Source organism: Salvelinus namaycush, chromosome 16, assembly GCF_016432855.1.
Source record: "Salvelinus namaycush isolate Seneca chromosome 16, SaNama_1.0, whole genome shotgun sequence".
Classification (NCBI taxonomy): Eukaryota; Metazoa; Chordata; class Actinopteri; order Salmoniformes; family Salmonidae; genus Salvelinus; species Salvelinus namaycush.
In genome coordinates, this window is record NC_052322.1 from 42786397 (window position 1) to 42805452 (window position 19056).

General features: G+C 45.9%; 1 protein-coding gene across 1 annotated transcript in view; it reads right to left on the reverse strand.

The window, feature by feature from the left end:
• irak1 (interleukin-1 receptor-associated kinase 1) overlaps nucleotides 1-18649 on the reverse strand; it is a 43195-nt gene extending 24546 nt beyond the window's left edge. Inside the window, exons 1-6 of the mRNA XM_039011280.1 lie at nucleotides 18274-18649; nucleotides 16337-16504; nucleotides 14050-14202; nucleotides 13588-13670; nucleotides 9415-9588; nucleotides 4599-4663 (exon numbers count right to left, since the gene is read on the reverse strand). Of these exons, the coding sequence (XP_038867208.1) occupies nucleotides 4599-4663; nucleotides 9415-9588; nucleotides 13588-13670; nucleotides 14050-14202; nucleotides 16337-16504; nucleotides 18274-18385 (755 nt within the window). The 5' untranslated portion in view covers nucleotides 18386-18649. The remainder of the gene's footprint in view (nucleotides 1-4598; nucleotides 4664-9414; nucleotides 9589-13587; nucleotides 13671-14049; nucleotides 14203-16336; nucleotides 16505-18273) is intronic.
• Between the last annotated feature and the right edge of the window lie 407 nt (nucleotides 18650-19056).

The window sequence follows — 19056 nt, forward strand, 5'->3', positions numbered from 1 at the left end:
TGGGCCAATTGTGTGCCGCCCTATGGGACTCCCAATCACGGCCGGATGTGATACAGCCTGGATTCCAACCAGGGACTGTAGTGACGCCTCTTGCACTGCGATGCAGTGCCTTAGACCGCTGCGTCCATTTGTGTGTTAACTATTTAACTGTACTAGAATGTTTAAAAGGCCGCAAAAATGTTAAACATCGGTTATCGGTATCAGGGTTCTTTGGCAAGGAAAATATCGGTATCAGCCAAAAAGGTGCATCACTAATGATTAGTATTTTACAGTTGTCATTGTCAGAATGGACACGTTGTTTGCAGAGCGGACAACCTAAGCTACACTTGTGAGAAAGACGGTTTGGTTTATTTCATTCCATTTACAGAGTTGTTTTGTTTGGAGCGCTACTGTCAATGTTGAGTAAGGACGTGCACCTGATTCCGCATAGAAATCGGCCTGGGCTACCTGGCCTGCGTTCAAATGTAGGCAATATAATAAATGTGTCCATTTGGAGATCTGAAAATTATTTCTGACCGTCTTAAAGCACCAACACTAATGAGCTGTCGAGCTTCTCAAAGTAATTTTTCTTCACCTCAAACAGCAAGTAAACAAAAGCTGTGTTCGAATACCCATACTAACATACTGTATACTACATACTTAATGAGTAAATACTACATATTATATACTTTAGTTCATTTTAGTATACTGTAAACCAACAGTATCGTTTCAGTTGTGTGTACTAGTGCTTCGCCGGTCTACTGGAAGTTGATCCTGTTGCTATGCAACCTCTTGTTAGCTTGTAATTAGCATAACAAATGACTAGCTAGACATTTTACGATTTCTGGTGTGTTATTAAATTCAATCTGGATTGTCAGAGTGCGCTCTGGGCGTTCGTAAACCCAGAGCGTTGTCAGATTGTCCGTTCGTAAACCCAGAGCGTTGTCAGATTGTCCGTTCGTAAATTCAGAGCGTTGTCAGATTGTCCGTTCGTAAATTCAGAGCGTTGTCAGATTGTCCGTTCGTAAACCCAGAGCGTTGTCAGATTGTCCGTTCGTAAATTCAGAGCGTTGTCAGATTGTCCGTTCGTAAACCCAGAGCGTTGTCAGATTGTCCGTTCGTAAACCCAGAGCGTTGTCAGATTGTCCGTTCGTAAACCCAGAGCGTTGTCAGATTGTCCGTTCGTAAACCCAGAGCGTTGTCAGATTGTCCGTTCGTAAACCCAGAGCGTTGTCAGATTGTCCGTTCGTAAATTCAGAGCGTTTCGCGGAGCGTTCAGAGCGTCACACTGGACGCTCTGGCCGAGGAGTAGGGTTGATCCGAGCGTTCAACGGCTGTCTAGCGAAGTTACTTTCAAACACAAATGAGAGAACACCTCACTCTGACCTTTCACTCCCCCTAGCATAGCTGGTTAGGCTGTTTTAATGTTATCCAGAGCGTTGGTGACTGTAACTGTGCTGCTAGCAACAATTTAATTACGCTTTTTTTTTTGCCAACGTTTACTGACACCGGCCATATTTCAACGGGTGTTGAGCGTTCGTCAATTCATCAGTTATTCGGCGCTCTGGCACACTCAGACCAGAGTGCCGTTACCTCTGTTGAAACGCACAACAACTATACCACTTAGCCAAGTATGATGTAAATAATCAAGTCAATAAACGTTGGGTAGTTAGTTAGATAGCATATAGTTAATATACTGCCTGGCAAGTTCGATGTATTAGTAGCCAACTAGCTAACATTTACATTTAAGTCATTTAGCAGACGCTCTTATCCAGAGCGACTTACAAATTGGAAAGTTCATACATATTCATCCTGGTCCCCCCGTGGGGAATGAACCCACAACCCTGGCGTTGCAAGCGCCATGCTCTACCAACTGAGCCACACGGGACCATACCGGTACATGGTGATGTAATGCTATGCTGTTCGTAAGGATAGAGTAGCTAACATACCGGTACATGCTACTGTAATGCTATGCTGTTCGTAAGGATAGAGTAGCTAACATACCGGTACATGCTGCTGTAATGCTATGCTGTTCGTAAGGACAGAGTAGCTAACATACCGGTACATGCTGCTGTAATGCTATGCTGTTCGTAAGGATAGAGTAGCTAACATACCGGTACATGCTGCTGTAATGCTATGCTGTTCGTAAGGATAGAGTAGCTAACATACCGGTACATGCTGCTGTAATGCTATGCTGTTCGTAAGGACAGAGTAGCTAACATACCGGTACATGCTGCTGTAATGCTATGCTGTTCGTAAGGATAGAGTAGCTAACATACCGGTACAAACTGCTGTAATGCTATGGTGTTCGTAAGGATAGAGTAGCTAACATACCGGTACATACTGCTGTAATGCTATGCTGTTCGTAAGGATAGAGTAGCTAACATACCGGTACATACTGCTGTAATGCTATGCTGTTCGTAAGGATAGAGTAGCTAACATACCGGTACATGCTGCTGTAATGCTATGCTGTTCGTAAGGATAGAGTAGCTAACATACCGGTACATACTGCTGTAATGCTATGCTGTTCGTAAGGATAGAGTAGCTAACATACCGGTACATACTGCTGTAATGCTATGCTGTTCGTAAGGACAGAGTAGCTAACATACCGGTACATACTGCTGTAATGCTATGCTGTTCGTAAGGATAGAGTAGCTAACATACCGGTACATGCTGCTGTAATGCTATGCTGTTCGTAAGGACAGAGTAGCTAACAAATTGTCAGCCAACATAACATGTAACTTATTTGAAAAGTCATTACTTTATTACATTTCTTGACATTTGTAAAATTAGTTAAAGCAATGAATTTGTATCGGCTCTCGTTGGACTTCAGCTGCATATTTTCTGCCATTTTATTCAAATCTGAAAACGTTGTGAAACCACGCTCATTTTCTGAATTGCATTGTGGGCCCTAAAAGTACAGAAATAGTGTCCACTGCGTGTATATGTCATATTTTGGCAAATTTAGTACGACATCTGGGAACTTTTGGCATACAAACTATATCCATACTATGACCAATAAGAATACTATATACTCAATTTACTTTACAAATAGCGGTTAATATAAGTATTCGAACACAGCTAAACGTCTGTTTTTAGATCCATTGAAAATGACAGTTCCTCAATTTAGCCCATTTGCAAAATCTTTCCAGCTTCCTCCCTTTCGATAACCACTTAGCGTGAAAGGGGAGAAGGTCCGTCATGCTCTGATCCGGTGGAAACGTCATAAAATAAGCCTACCCGATTACTTCTTATCCCTTGAGCAAATACAGCTGTGTCTGTCCGGAGCTTAATGGCGCAGAAAACTGAGGGTCCAGAATATTTTATAGAATGTTTAAGTTTGTTAGCGCTTGGGCTGGACCAGACAGGCCATGGGTAGCCAATGGGCTGGACCAGACAGGCCATGGGTAGCCAATGGGCTGGACCAGACAGGCCATGGGTAGCCAATGGGCTGGACCAGACAGGCCATGGGTAGCCAATGGGCTGGACCAGACAGGCCATGGGTAGCCAATGGGCTGGACCAGACAGGCCATGGGTAGCCAATGTGATTTATTTTTAAATCACCGATATTTTTTACCTGCAGGTTGCAATGTTTATTGGTTGGTTTTATGTTTTATATACAGTACCAGTCAAAAGTTGACACACCTACTCATTCAAGGGTTTTTCTTTATTTTTAATATAACAAACACACACACACATTATTTTTACTATTTTCTACATTGTAGAATAATAGTGACGACATCAAAACTATGAAATAACACATATGAAATCATGTAGTAACCAAAAAGTGTTAAACAAATCAAAATATATTTTATATTTGAGATTCTTCAAAGTAGCCACCCTTTGCCTTGATGACAACTTTGCACACTCTTGGCATAAGAAAAATAGTGAAAAACGTTGAAATGAGTAGGTGTCAAAACATTTGACTGGTACTGTAGTTGGCAATGGCAATGTTAGATTTGTATACTTTTCATTTAGATATCATTTGTATTAATCACATGACAATGATTGAGATACGAAGACTTTATTCTAAAATAAATTAAATTGTTCCATGAATATGTGCATAAGAAAATGATCACTGATCGGTAGAATTGGTAAGATAAATTGGCACTCCAAATGGAAAAAAAGTGTCCGACCCCTGGCGTATCCTATTACCGGCAACTTAGGGAAAGTAATGGCAGAATCTACAAAGGCCAGCAGCAATGGGATGTGGTGGTTCGGAAACAGGTTATTGATCTCTAGCTCCCTCTTGAGTCATTTGTGTCTTAATTATTTCATCACAGTATGCTTAAAGCATCAAACAAGCTCAATAGCCTACATATAGTTGATTTTATTAAAACACATAGGGTCTGTCTATATATGGAAAAATATACGTTTTAAAATTTCGCCCAGTCGATTGGTTCGAAAGAACACGACTCTTGATTGACATAGATTTATTGGGGGGGGGGGGGGGGGGGGGGCCCTATTTTCTTCTATTTTCTTCTATTTTTTTTTTAAACAGCCCTATTTTCTACACAGATAACTTCTTAGAAAAGAAAGACAACCAAGAGGAATTGAACGAGGTTAAAGTGAGATGCCAGAGATAAAAGTAGGAGAGGTTCTAAAGACTGTCATCTTACTGTGATAGTTTCTCCACCTCGGTCTTGAAGCTCTCCTTCACTACGCTCCAGTCTAGTGGAGAGTTCTACAAAGGGAATACAAGAACAAGATCCAATATAAACAAAATGCATTTTACTGGCTTTCTTTTATATATATATATATATATATATATATTCATTCAAATGACATTTACTGACCAGTTTAAACAGAAATAATAACAACGTCATCATAGTAGACATTTATACCAAGCCGTGTCTGAGAAAGGCCCGGAATATTTCAAAAAAGACGACAGCCACCACAGCCATGGACTATTCTCTCTATTACGGTCTTGCAAGCGGTATCGGAGCATCGGGTATCGGAACAACAGGCTCCAAGACAGCTTCTCTCTCCAAGCAATAAGACTGGTGAACAGCTAACTGATGGCTGCTCTCACCCTCATCCACGGACGACCTGCACTGACGTTTACACACTCTCAGGTCTCTATTCACACTCACAAGCACAATGTTACTCCTCTCGCATGAGCAACACACGGTGCTGTTATTATTATTATTTATCCTACTGACCAGTCACTTGTACCCCTGCCTAAATATACATACACTATACAGTGTCTTGGGAAAGTTCAGACCTCTTCCCCTTTTTCCACATTTTGTTACATCACAGCCTTATTTTAAAACGGATTAAAAATTAGATATGGTGTCCTCAATCTACACGCAATACCCCATACTGACAAAGCGAAAACAGGTTAAGACATTTTTGCAAATGTATTACAAATTTAAAAAAACATACCTTATTTACATAAGTATTCAGACCCTTTTGCTTTGAGACTCAAAATTGAGCTCAGGGTGCATCCTGTTTCCATTGATCATCCTTGAGATGTTTCTACGATTTGATTGGAGTCCACCTGTGGTAAATTCAATTGATTGGACATGATTTGGAAAAGCACACTCCTGTCTATATAAAGGTCCCACAGTTGACAGTGCATGTCAGAGCCAAAACCAAGCCATGCGGTCGAAGTAATTGTCGGTAGAGCTCCCGGACAGGATTGTGTCGAGGCACAGATCTGGGGAACCTTCCAGAAGGACAGCCATCTCTGCAGCACTACACCAATCAGGCCTTTATAGTACAACAGTAAAGATGGAAGCCACTCCAGAGTAAAAGGCACATGACAGCTCGCTTGGAGTTTGCCAAAAGGCACCTTAAGGACTCTCAGACCATGAGAAACCAGATTCTCTGGTCTGATGAAACCAAGATTGAACTCTTTGGCCTGAATTCCAAGCGTCACATTGAGGAAACCTGGCACCATCCCTACGGTGAAGCATGGTGGTGGCAGCATCATGCTGTGGGGATGTTTTTCAGCGGCAGGGACTGGGAGACTAGTCAGGATTGAGGGAAAGATGAACAGAGCAAAGTACAGAGAGATCCTTGATGAAAAGCTGCTGCAGAGCACTCAGGACCCCAGACTGGGACAAAGGTTCACCTTCCAACAGGACAACGGCCCTAAGCACACAGCCAAGACAATGCAGGAGTGGCTTTGGGACAAGTGTCTGAACGTCCTTGAGTGGCCCAGCCAGAGCCCGGACTTGAACCACATCGAATATCTCTGGAGACGTGAAAATATCTGTGCAGCAACGCTCCCCATCCAACCTGACAGAGCTTGAGAGGATCTACAGAGAAGAATGGGAGAAACTCCCCAGATACAGGTGTGCCAAGCTTGTAGCGTCATACCCAAGAAGACTCAAGGCTGTAATCGCTGCCAAAGGCACTTGAACAAAGTACTGAGTAAAGGGTCTGAATACTTATGTAAATATGAGTTATTTTAATAAATATGCAAAAATGTCAACCTGTTTTTGCTTGTCATTATGGGGTTGTGTGTGTAGATTTAGGAGAAAAAAACTATTTAATCAATTTTAAAACAAGGCTATAACAAAATGTGGAAAAAGTCAAGGGGGCTGAACACTTTCCGAAGGCACTGTATAGGATTGATAGTTCCTTGACTGTGTGCAATCAATGTGACCAGCTATGAAACAAAACGGCAGAAATACTTTGTAAACAGCTACTGTAGCATTTATATTACTATAAATGTGATCAAACTTGACCATTTTTATTCACAAATGCGAGTTAAATGCTCCCACTGTGGAGACCTGACTACCCGCCTACGTGGCTAATGAAATAGACAACTTAACAGCCAATGTTAAAATGTTATGCCCTGATTACGCAATCAGGGCATAACATTTTAACATTGGCTGTTAATTTCTCTACCATAAGCCGCCTCCAACGTTGTTTTAGAGTTAGGTACGATGTCCAAACAGCCTCACAACCGCAGACCACATTTATGGCGCCGTGTGAGCGAGTGGTTTGCTGATGTCAACGTGAACAGAGTGCCCCGTGGTGGGGGTGGGGTTATGGTATGGACAGACATAAGCTACGGACAACTAACACGATTGCATTTTATTGAGGTCAATTTGAATGCACAGAGATACCGTGACGAGATCCTGAGGCCCATTGTCGTGCCATTCATCCCGCCGCCATCACCTCATGTTTCAGCATGATAATGCACTGCCCCATGTCGCAAGGATCTGTACACAATTCCTGGAAGCTGAAAATGTCCCAGTTATTCCATGGCCTGCGTACTCACCAGACATGTCACCCATTGAGCATGTTTGGGATGCTCTGGATCGACATGTACGACAACATTCCACAGGCCACAATCAACAGCCTGATCAACTCTATGTGAAGGAGATGTGTCGCGCTGCATGAGGCAAATGGTGGTGACACCAGATACTGACTGGTTTTCTGATCCACGCCCCTACTTAAAAAAAAATCTATATTCCTAGTCATGTGACTTCCATAGATTAGGGCCTAATTAATATTTAAATTGACTGATTTCCGTCAATGAACTAACTCAGTCAAATCTTTGAAATTATTTCATGTTCCGTTTTATTTTTGTTCAGTATAGTGGACTCTTCTGAGTCATATAAGTGCATTGAAATTATTTAGGAACTGTGGCCAATGAGAGCCACTGAAGAGGAGTGTGGCCAATGAGAGATACTGGAGAGGAGTGTGGCCAATGAGAGACACTGGAGAGGAGTGTGGCCAATGGGAGACACTGGAAAGGAGTGTGGCCAATGAGAGACACTGAAGAGGAGTGTGGCCAATGAGAGACACTGGAGAGGAGTGTGGCCAATGAGAGACACTGGAGAGGAGTGTGGCCAATGAGAGACACTGAAGAGGAGTGTGGCCAATGGGAGAGGAGTGTGGCCAATTATCTTATGTTGCACCTACCCCACATTTTCCAAGAATATTCTTATCATGTTACTGAATGTTTCCGGAGTATTTTCACATTTGATCAACAAATACGGCAAAAAGTACAGTAAATGTACACTCGCCGGTCAGTTTATTAGGTACACCACCCTGCTCAGACCGTGAGTCACGTAGCCGTGGCTTGAAATATAAAGCAAGCAGACAGGCATTCAGTTACTGTTCGATTGAACGTTAGAACGGGCAAAACAAGTGACCTAAGAGACTTTGAGCCCGGTGTATGATCGTTGGTGCCAGGCGCGCCCGATCCAGTATCTTTAAAAAAACGTCCGCCCTCCAGGGCTTTTCACACACCACAGAGTCTCGAGTTTTTACCCAGAATGCTGCGACAAACAAACCGACATCCAATCAGCTGCAGTCCTGTGGGTCGAAAACAACTCGTTGATGAGAGAAGTCGAAGGAGAACGGCAAGAATCGTGCAAGATAAGAGGCGGGGCCGCAAACAGACCAATAACAGCGCAGTACAACAGTGGTGGGCGGATCGGCGTCTCAGAACACACAACTCGTCTGTCCTTGTCAGTGATTGGCTATTGCAGCTGTCGACCCCTCCAAGTTCCACTCCTATCAGATACAAAACACATCACCTGGAACCATGACAGCGAGTTCAGTTTACTTGAGTGGCCTGCACATGTAACGGATGTGAAATGGCTAGCTAGTTAGCGGCGGTGCGCGCTAATAGCCTTTCAAACGGTGACGTCACTCGCTCTGAGACCTCGAAGTAGTGGTTCCCCTTGCTCTGCAAGGGCCGCGGCTTTTGTGGAGCGATGGGTAACGATGCTTCGTGGGTGACTGTTGTTGATGTGTGCAGAGGGTCCCTGGTTCGCGCCCGGGTCGGGGCGAGGGGACGGACTAAAGTTAAACTGTTACACACAATCCCCAGACCTCAACCCCAGTAGAGCCTCTTTGGGATGAGATGGAACGGGCTGTTCACAGCATGAATGTACCGCCATCCAATCTGCAGCAACTTGTAGAATGCCCAGAAGAATTCAGGCTGTCCGACCCGGTACTACATGGCTGTACCTAATAAACTGTCCGGTTTAGTGTAAAATGCTCAATAAAAATCAACAGTGTAATGTTTGAATTCAGTCTTGTGTCAAGAAAACTGTTGTGTCCTCACCCTTGAGTCTAATAAAAATAAAAATCACCTAATGTACAAACTGTTCCCTTTCAATTGATTGATGGTTATGCATTTTCATATTTCTATAAGAAACATTTAAAATGTAGCCTTATTCGTATAGGCCAATTCCCAACGAGTATAAACGGTTGGTTAAGATCATTTCTGGATATTCTACTTTCTTACCAGTCGATATTGAACACTGCATTGTTGGGAAAGACTTTGCGAGTAAGAGTTTCCTTGGACAGTTTTACATACGTTGTATCCTGTTAACAAATACTTTGATATGACACATTTACACCCCAAGATATATTGCCAGGGTTGGCAGTCATAAAGATTTATATCAACCATCTTTCCTCTATGATTACCACTGAAGAGGACTGAGCAGTCTAAAAGTCGCATACCTCTTTCAGTTTCTTGACAGCGAAGTCAGTGCTCCTCATGGTAGCCCGGTACACATGTCCAAACCCCCCCTCTCCTATCTGCTTGGCATGGGAGAAGTCCTCTGTTCCTCTCTGGACTTCCTCAAACGGCCAACACATAGCGCTGGACAGCAGGGGATCTCTGGAGATGGACCACTGATGAAGAACAACAATACTTTATTCATCCATTTTCTGCTTTGATCTCAACCCCTTGTTGAAAGATACAGACACCCACAGACTAACGAGAAAGATACAGACACCCACAGACTAACGAGAAAGATACAGACACCCACAGACTAACGAGAAAGATACAGACACCCACAGACTAACGAGAAAGATACAGACACCCACAGACTAACGAGAAAGATACAGACACCCACAGACTAACGAGAAAGATACAGACACCCACAGACTAAAGAGAAAGATACAGACACCCACAGACTAACGAGAAAGATACAGACACCCACAGACACCCACATACTAACGAGAAAGACACAGACACCCACAGACTAACAAGAAAGATACAGACTAACGAGAAAGATACAGACACCTACAGACTAACAAGAAAGATACAGACTAACGAGAAAGATACAGACTATTGAGAAAGATACAGACTATTGAGAAAGATACAGACTATTGAGAAAGATACACACTATTGAGAAAGATACACACTATTGAGAAAGATACTTAGGATAGAACATAATCACAACTACTACCGGTGTTAGTAACCGTGAACTACTACTACTACCGGTGTTAGTAACCGTGAACTACTACTACTACCGGTGTTAGTAACCGTGAACAACTACTACTACCGGTGTCAGTAACCGTGAACTACTACTACTACCGGTGTTAGTAACCGTGAACTACTACTACTACCGGTGTCAGTAACCGTGAACTACTACTACTACCGGTGTTAGTAACCGTGAACAACTACTACTACTACCGGTGTTAGTAACCGTGAACAACTACTACTACTACCGGCGTTAGTAACCGTGAACAACTACTACTACTACCGGCGTTAGTAACCGTGAACAACTACTACTACTACCGGTGTTAGTAACCGTGAACAACTACTACTACTACCGGTGTTAGTAACCGTGAACAACTACTACTACTACCGGCGTTAGTAACCGTGAACAACTACTACTACTACCGGTGTTAGTAACCGTGAACAACTACTACTACTACCGGTGTTAGTAACCGTGAACTACTACTACTACCGGTGTTAGTAACCGTGAACAACTACTACTACTACCGGTGTTAGTAACCGTGAACAACTACTACTACTACCGGCGTTAGTAACCGTGAACAACTACTACTACTACCGGTGTTAGTAACCGTGAACAACTACTACTACTACCGGCGTTAGTAACCGTGAACTACTACTATTACTACCGGTGTTAGTAACCGTGAACAACTACTACTACTACCGGTGTTAGTAACCGTGAACTACTACTACTACCGGTGTCAGTAACCGTGAACTACTACTACTACCGGTGTTAGTAACCGTGAACAACTACTACTACTACCGGCGTTAGTAACCGTGAACAACTACTACTACTACCGGCGTTAGTAACCGTGAACTACTACTACTACCGGCGTTAGTAACCGTGAACTACTACTACTACCGGTGTCAGTAACCGTGAACTACTACTACTACCGGTGTCAGTAACCGTGAACTACTACTACTACTACCGGTGTCAGTAACCGTGAACTACTACTACTACCGGTGTCAGTAACCGTGAACTACTACCGGTGTTAGTAACCGTGAACTACTACTACTACTACCGGTGTCAGTAACTGTGAACTACTACCAGTGTTAGTAACCGTGAACTACTACTACTACTACCGGTGTCAGTAACCGTGAACTACTACTACTACCGGTGTTAGTAACCGTGAACAACTACTACTACTACCGGTGTTAGTAACCGTGAACAACTACTACTACTACCGGCGTTAGTAACCGTGAACAACTACTACTACTACCGGCGTTAGTAACCGTGAACAACTACTACTACTACCGGTGTTAGTAACCGTGAACAACTACTACTACTACCGGCGTTAGTAACAGTGAACTACTACTATTACTACCGGTGTTAGTAACCGTGAACAACTACTACTACTACCGGTGTTAGTAACCGTGAACTACTACTACTACCGGTGTCAGTAACCGTGAACTACTACTACTACCGGTGTTAGTAACCGTGAACAACTACTACTACTACCGGTGTTAGTAACCGTGAACAACTACTACTACTACCGGCGTTAGTAACCGTGAACAACTACTACTACTACCGGCGTTAGTAACCGTGAACTACTACTACTACCGGTGTCAGTAACCGTGAACTACTACTACTACCGGTGTCAGTAACCGTGAACTACTACTACTACTACCGGTGTCAGTAACCGTGAACTACTACTACTACCGGTGTCAGTAACCGTGAACTACTACCGGTGTTAGTAACCGTGAACTACTACTACTACTACCGGTGTCAGTAACTGTGAACTACTACCAGTGTTAGTAACCGTGAACTACTACTACTACTACCGGTGTCAGTAACCGTGAACTACTACTACTACTACCGGTGTCAGTAACCGTGAACTACTACCGGTGTTAGTAACCGTGAACTACTACTACTACTACCGGTGTCAGTAACCGTGAACTACTACCAGTGTTAGTAACCGTGTACTACTACTACCGGTGTCAGTAACCGTGAACTACTACTATTACCGGTGTCAGTAACCGTGAACTACTACTACTACCGGCGTCAGTAACCGTGAACTACTACTACTACCGGTGTCAGTAACCGTGAACAACTACTACTACTACCGGCGTCAGTAACCGTGAACTACTACTACTACCGGCGTCAGTAACCGTGAACTACTACTAATACCGGTGTCAGTAACCGTGAACTACTACTACTACCGGTGTCAGTAACCGTGAACTACTACTATTACCGGTGTCAGTAACCGTGAACTACTACTATTACCGGTATCAGTAACCGTGAACTACTACTATTACCGGTGTCAGTAACCGTGAACTACTACTACCGGCGTCAGTAACCGTGAACTACTACTACTACCGGTGTCAGTAACCGTGAACTACTACGACCGGTGTCAGTAACCGTGAACTACTACTACCGGTGTCAGTAACCGTGAACTACTACTACTACCGGTGTCAGTAACCGTGAACTACTACTACTACCGGTGTCAGTAACCGTGAACTACTACTACTACCGGTGTCAGTAACCGTGAACTACTACTACTACCGGTGTCAGTAACCGTGAACTACTACCGGTGTTAGTAACTGTGAACGAGTAGTCATTGTGGAGACCGCCAGGCTACCAGAGAAATACAACTGTTCTAAATATATATATGTGTTAGTTCTGTTTTATTGTTCCGGTCTGCTCTAGAACCATTTCCGGGAGTCAACTATTTCATTCTGCTTTTTACGTCTGAATCTAAAAACCGAGTCTAACAATAGTGACTATGGTTCCTCTCACATACCGGCTCCTCTTTCAAAGGCTGCGTTTACACAAGCAGCCCAACTATTGGCAAAAGATTCAATCTGATCTGTCAAGACTGAAAAAAAGGGTTTTATAAAATACATTGAGTATAAAAAACATTAGGAACACCTGCTTCCATGACAGACTGACCAGGTGAATCCAAGCTATGATCCCTTATTGATGTCACTTCAAAATCGGTGTAGATGAAGGGGAGGAGACAGGTTAAAGAAGGATTTTTAAGCCTTGTGACATGGCTTGTGTATGTGTGCCATTCAGAGGGTGGATGGGCAAGACAAAAGTACCTTTGAACAGGGGTATGGTAGTAGGTGTCAGGCGCAACAGTTTGTGTCAAGAACTGCAACGTTGCTGGGTTTTTCACACTCAACAGCTTCCCCGTGTGTATCAAGAATGGTCCACCACCCAAAGGACATCCAGCTAACTTGACACAACTGTGGGAAGCATTGGAGTCAACATGGGCCAGCATCCCTGTGGAACGCTTTCGACACCTTGTAGAGTCCATGTCCCGACGAACTGAGGCTGTTCTGAAGGCAAAAAGGAGGTGCCACTCAATATTAGGAAGGTGTTCCTAATGTTTGGTATAGTCAGTGTACATTTGATTGATTGATTGCTACTTAATGGCTTCCGTCACCTGTTGGTCTACAAACGCCCCTCTGTGGTCCTGTGATTTCAGACCAGAGGGTGGAGGGCCAGGTTTGGGCAGACACCTCAGTCCTGGAGGGAGAGAAACAGCCCGAGTGAAGGTGGAGAACAGACTGCCACCTGATCTGATAGCACAGCACTTTAAACTGGGTTACATTGGATCAATGATCGCACTGAAAAATATGATAACATATTAGAAACAGTATATAAACAGAGATCCTATAAACAGAGAAACACAAAGATCCTATAAACACAGAGATAAACACAGAGATCCTATAAAACACAGAGATCAACACAGAGATCCTATATGTAATTCTATGGTGTAAAATATGATAAGACTTCATAAGCCCGTGTTATCGTCATATTACAAGCAGTGTGAAATCTTGTAAGAAGTGTTCTAATAACCAGTTGTTGTAAGCACGCTGTGAGTGGTGATTAAATGAGACGTTACCCGGTGGAGAGTAAGCCTTAGTGGTCAGAGTGTTGGTCGGATGGACTTTAGGAGGAGGGTTGAAGAGATGAGATGGAGGAACAAGAGGCTCCAGTTTATCCTGCGACGGAGCACCAAGAGGAGTGGAAGAGGGTTGATGTCCACTGGGCTTCCCTACATTAAGACAACAGCAGCCATTAGACAGCTATCTTCCAGAAGCATCCGTTATAAAGAGAACAATGATTCACTGAAACCTCGGACCCGGGCTTCTCTTTCTCAGCTTTTCTGATTGGAGTGTACAGCTAAGGTAGGTGTGCGTCCTGGCTCGCGTCCATCTTCCGTCACCGCACACGTCCCCCCTGGTCGTCCGTCCCCGCACGCGTCCCCCCCCGCGTCCCTCCGTCCATCCCCCCCGTCCCCGCACGCGTCTCTCCCCCCCGCACGCGTCCCTCCCCACCGCACGCGTCCCTCCCCGCACGCGTCCCTCCGTCCGTCCCCGCACGCGTCCCTCCCTCCGTCCGTCCCCGCACGCGTCCCTCCCCACCGCACGCGTCCCTCCCCGCACGCGTCCCTCCGTCCGTCCCCGCACGCGTCCCTCCCTCCGTCCCTCCCCGCACGCGTCCCTCCGTCCGTCCCCGCACGCGTCCCTCCCTCCGTCCGTCCCCGCACGCGTCCCTCCCTCCGTCCGTCCCCGCACACGTCCCTCCCTCCCTCCCTCCGTCCGTCCCCGCACGCGTCCCTCCCTCCCTCCCTCCCTCCGTCCCCGCACGCGTCCTTCCCTCCCCCCCCACGCGTCCCTCCGTCCGTCTCCGCACGCGTCCCTCCCTCCGTCCGTCTCCGCACGCGTCCCTCCCTCCGTCCCCGCACGCGTCCCTCCCTCCGTCCGTCCCCGCACGCGTCCCTTCCTCTGTCTCCGCACGGGTCCTTCCCTCCGTCCGTCCCCCCCGTCCCAGCACGCGTCTCTCCCCCCCGCATGCGTCCCTCCCCGCACGCGTCCCTCCGTCCGTCCCCGCACGCGTCCGTCCCCACACGCGTCCCTCCCCGCACGCGTCCCTCCGTCTGTCCCCGCACGCGTCCGTCCCCGCACGCGTCCCTCCCCGCACGCGTCCCTCCCCGCACGCGTCCCTCCCTCCGTCCGTCCCCGCACGCGTCCCTCCCTCCGTCCGTCCCCGCACGCGTCCCTCCCTCCGTCCGTCCCCGCACGCGTCCCTCCCTCCGTCCGTCCCCGCACGCGTCCCTCCCTCCGTCCGTCCCCGCACGCGTCCCTCCCTCCGTCCGTCCCTCCCTCCGTCCGTCCCCGCACGCGTCCCTCCCTCCGTCCGTCCCCGCACGCGTCCCTTCCTCTGTCCCCGCACGCGTCCCTCCGTCAGTCCGTCCCCGCACGCGTCCCTCTGTCCGTCCCCGCACGCGTCCCTCCCTCCGTCAGTCCGTCCCCGCACGCGTCCATCCGTCCCTCCGTCCATCCCTCCGTCCGTCCGTCCCCGCACGCGTCCCTCCCTCCGTCCATCCATCCCTCCGTCCGTCCGTCCGTCCCCGCACGCGTCCCTCCCTCCGTCCATCCGTCAGTCTGTCCCCGCACGCGTCCCTCCGTCCATCCATCCCTCCCCGCACGCGTCCCTCCCTCCGTCCGTCCCCGCACGCGTCCCTCCCTCCGTCCGTCCCCGCACGCGTCCCTCCCCCCGTCCGTCCCCGCACGCGTCCCTCCCTCCGTCCGTCCCCGCACGCGTCCCTTCCTCTGTCTCCGCACGCGTCCCTTCCTCTGTCTCCGCACGCGTCCCTCCGTCCGTCTCCGCACGCGTCCCTCCGTCCGTCAGTCCGTGCCCGCACGCGTCCCTCCGTCCGTCCATCCCCGCACACGTCCCTCCGTCCGTGCCCGCACGCGTCCCTCCGTCCGTCCCCGCACGCGTCCCTCTGTCCGTCCATCCGTCAGTCCGTCCCCGCACGCGTCCCTCCGTCCATCCGTCAGTCCGTCCCCGCACGCGTCCCTCTGTCCGTCCCCGCACGCGTCCCTCCCTCCGTCAGTCCGTCCCCGCACGCGTCCATCCGTCCCTCCGTCCATCCCTCCGTCCGTCCGTCCCCGCACGCGTCCCTCCCTCCGTCCATCCATCCCTCCGTCCGTCCGTCCCCGCACGCGTCCCTCCCTCCGTCCATCCGTCAGTCTGTCCCCGCACGCGTCCCTCCGTCCATCCATCCCTCCCCGCACGCGTCCCTCCCTCCGTCCATCCCTCCGTCCGTCCCCGCACGCGTCCCTCCGTCCGTCTATGCACGCACACGTGTCTGTCTGTGCCCAGGTCTGTGTCTAACTCACAGTTCAAGATGATATCTCTAGCTCTTAACAGCTGCAGCTTCTCCAGTACGTTCAGTAGTTCTCCCACTGTTCCATTCCTCTGAGCCCAGTGATTCATCACCCAGTCTGTCCGTCTCTCTCTTCTCTCAGCCAGACGCCTGTCAGTCTGGTCGGTCAACACATGGGACGCTGCCATGGAGGACCAATAACAAATGGTATAGAAATCAATAATTGTTTAGAGATCAATCAAATCACACCAATGATACAATTCAGTTACAGTCAGCAGCACTAATGTTGTCAGCTATGTTCTTCCTGATCGGGAAAAACTCTGAACGCTACTTACAGGGTCGTACTGGAGGACCCAGAGTTTATTCCTTATTAGGTGATGTGGCCAGGAAAAACTTTGGGTACCGCTCACTATGTACCCAGCTAGTTAACTGTCTGTTATCTGTATAATATTGTTTTTTTACTGAGCTAGCTAGCAATACCATTCTTAGCAAAGATACTTAACTTCATATGGTGTTCATAGTAAATGGAAATCAACTTTAAGCAAAGATTATCTATAGTGCAAGATACTGGCTTCACCTCCTCCACTCTGCTTTAGCTCAGCTATCCCCAATGCAACGTGTGACAACTAGCTAGCGAGAGGCTATACCTGAGAGGGAGCGGCGAAGCGAGAGGGTTTCGGCCATTAATTAATTATTTAGCAAGTGATTAGTTCATTTTATGGGGGGGAAATGAGTGTCAAATTTTGTCAAGATAAAATTAGTTGCTATTTTGATACGTGATGCAACAGCATGCTTCAGTTAGGCTAGATGAGTGTGCTGCACGCCAGTGGTGTAAAGTACTTAAGTAAAAATAATTTAAAACGACTACTTAGGTCGTTTTTGGGGGTATCTGTACTTTACTATTTATATTTGACAACTTTGACTTCACTACATTCCTAAAGAAAATGATTTTACTCCATACATTTTCCCTGACACCCTAAAGTACTCGTTACATTTTGAATGCTTAGCAAGAAAGGGAAAAGGTCAAATTCATGCACTTATCAAGAGAACATCCCTGGTCATCCCTACTGCCTCTGATCTGGTGGACTCACTAAACAGAGAACATCCCTGGTCGTCCCTACTGCCTCTGATCTGGAGGACTCACTAAACAGAGAACATCCCTGGTCATCCCTACTGCTCACTAAAGTGTTGGAGTGTTGCCCTGGCGATCACTAAATAAAAATTAAAAACAAGAAAATGGTGCAGTCTGGTTTGCTTAATATTAGGAATTTGAAAATATTTATACTTTTACTTTTGATACTTAAGTATATTTAAAACCAAATACTTTTAGAGTTATACTCAAGTAATATTTTTAATTTTCTATTAAAAGGTACTTTTACTCAAGTATGACAACTGGGTACTTTTTCCACCACTGGTGCATACTCCCTTAAAATAACCTGGCTTGAAAAACGGGGTAATAGTGTATTTGTCCATTTTGAGATGACGTAGTCAGTGTACGTGTGTGTAATATATATATATATATATATTTCCTCAAAAGTCATAATTTATCTAAGATATCAAAATAAATCTGTCAGATTTTGGGGACGAGAAAATCTTTGTGGAGCAATTTTGCATCTGACTGGGATGTTTAATGTAGTATTAAAGTGAAGAGGGGGGAAAAAAAGTGTAATTCCCTTTATTGAATGACAACAGGCACATCATTGAAGAATCCCTCCTGTTACCCAATCTCTGACGAGGGGGGAGTCCCCCATGCTTCACAACCGAAACTGATCATACAGATATGAACACATTTTGTGACGTTTTAATTTTTTTTACGTCAGCAAGTTTTTTTTTTTTTCCGGCTGTTCGGCCGAAATACGGCAATCAACTTGGACGCCATAGCTTATTAACTAGCATAGTTTTTGAAACTATATTTAACTACTAGCAATGTCGGTCAGTGCCATTTCTTACCGAATCTGTCCCAGTCCACATCGGAGATACTGTCCATAACAAGGGAGAAGTCGCACAGCACAACCGGTGGTAACTTGTACAAGTATACCTTTCTGATATCCCAGGACGACATCTTTTTAAAACCTTGCTAGCCAACGCGTTACGTAGCTAGCAAGCTAAAGGTAACATTTCTTTTTACGTTTCAAATTCACTACGGTAAAAACCATCACGCTATTAAAGCGAACCTTACTGCAATCGAGCCGGGGATGCTAACGTGGTTGTCCGTGATAAAAAAAAAAAATTAAAAAGTATATAACAAAATCGGTTATTCAATAAGTTATGTCCCTGCTTCAAATATGCCTAGAAACTTCGCTGTCGCCAGCAAGCAGAACTTACTCGTCAGACACGCCCCCCACATGATGGGTACGTCATATCATCCTCTGCCTTCATGGAAAAGTATCAGTTACTTGAATTAGATTTTTTTTTATACATATATTTATTTTTTTGTATGCATTTAGTATTTTCTTGTATATACCTGTGTTTTTTTTGTTTTGTTAGACATGTTTGATGTAGCCATGTGAGTTGTTAATTGTGTATTAAATATATATATTTTAAATGTAAGTATCAAAGTTTTGGCTGTGTTATTTTGTCAACTGTTTTGTAAGATATGTTTGTATATTGTGTTTATATTTGTTAATTCAAAATAAAACATAACAAAATAAAAGTGAGCGACGTTTTTGGCTTTTCACATAGAATCATTCCTTCTTGAGAAATGTCTTTGTATTTCAATGGAATATTATGTGC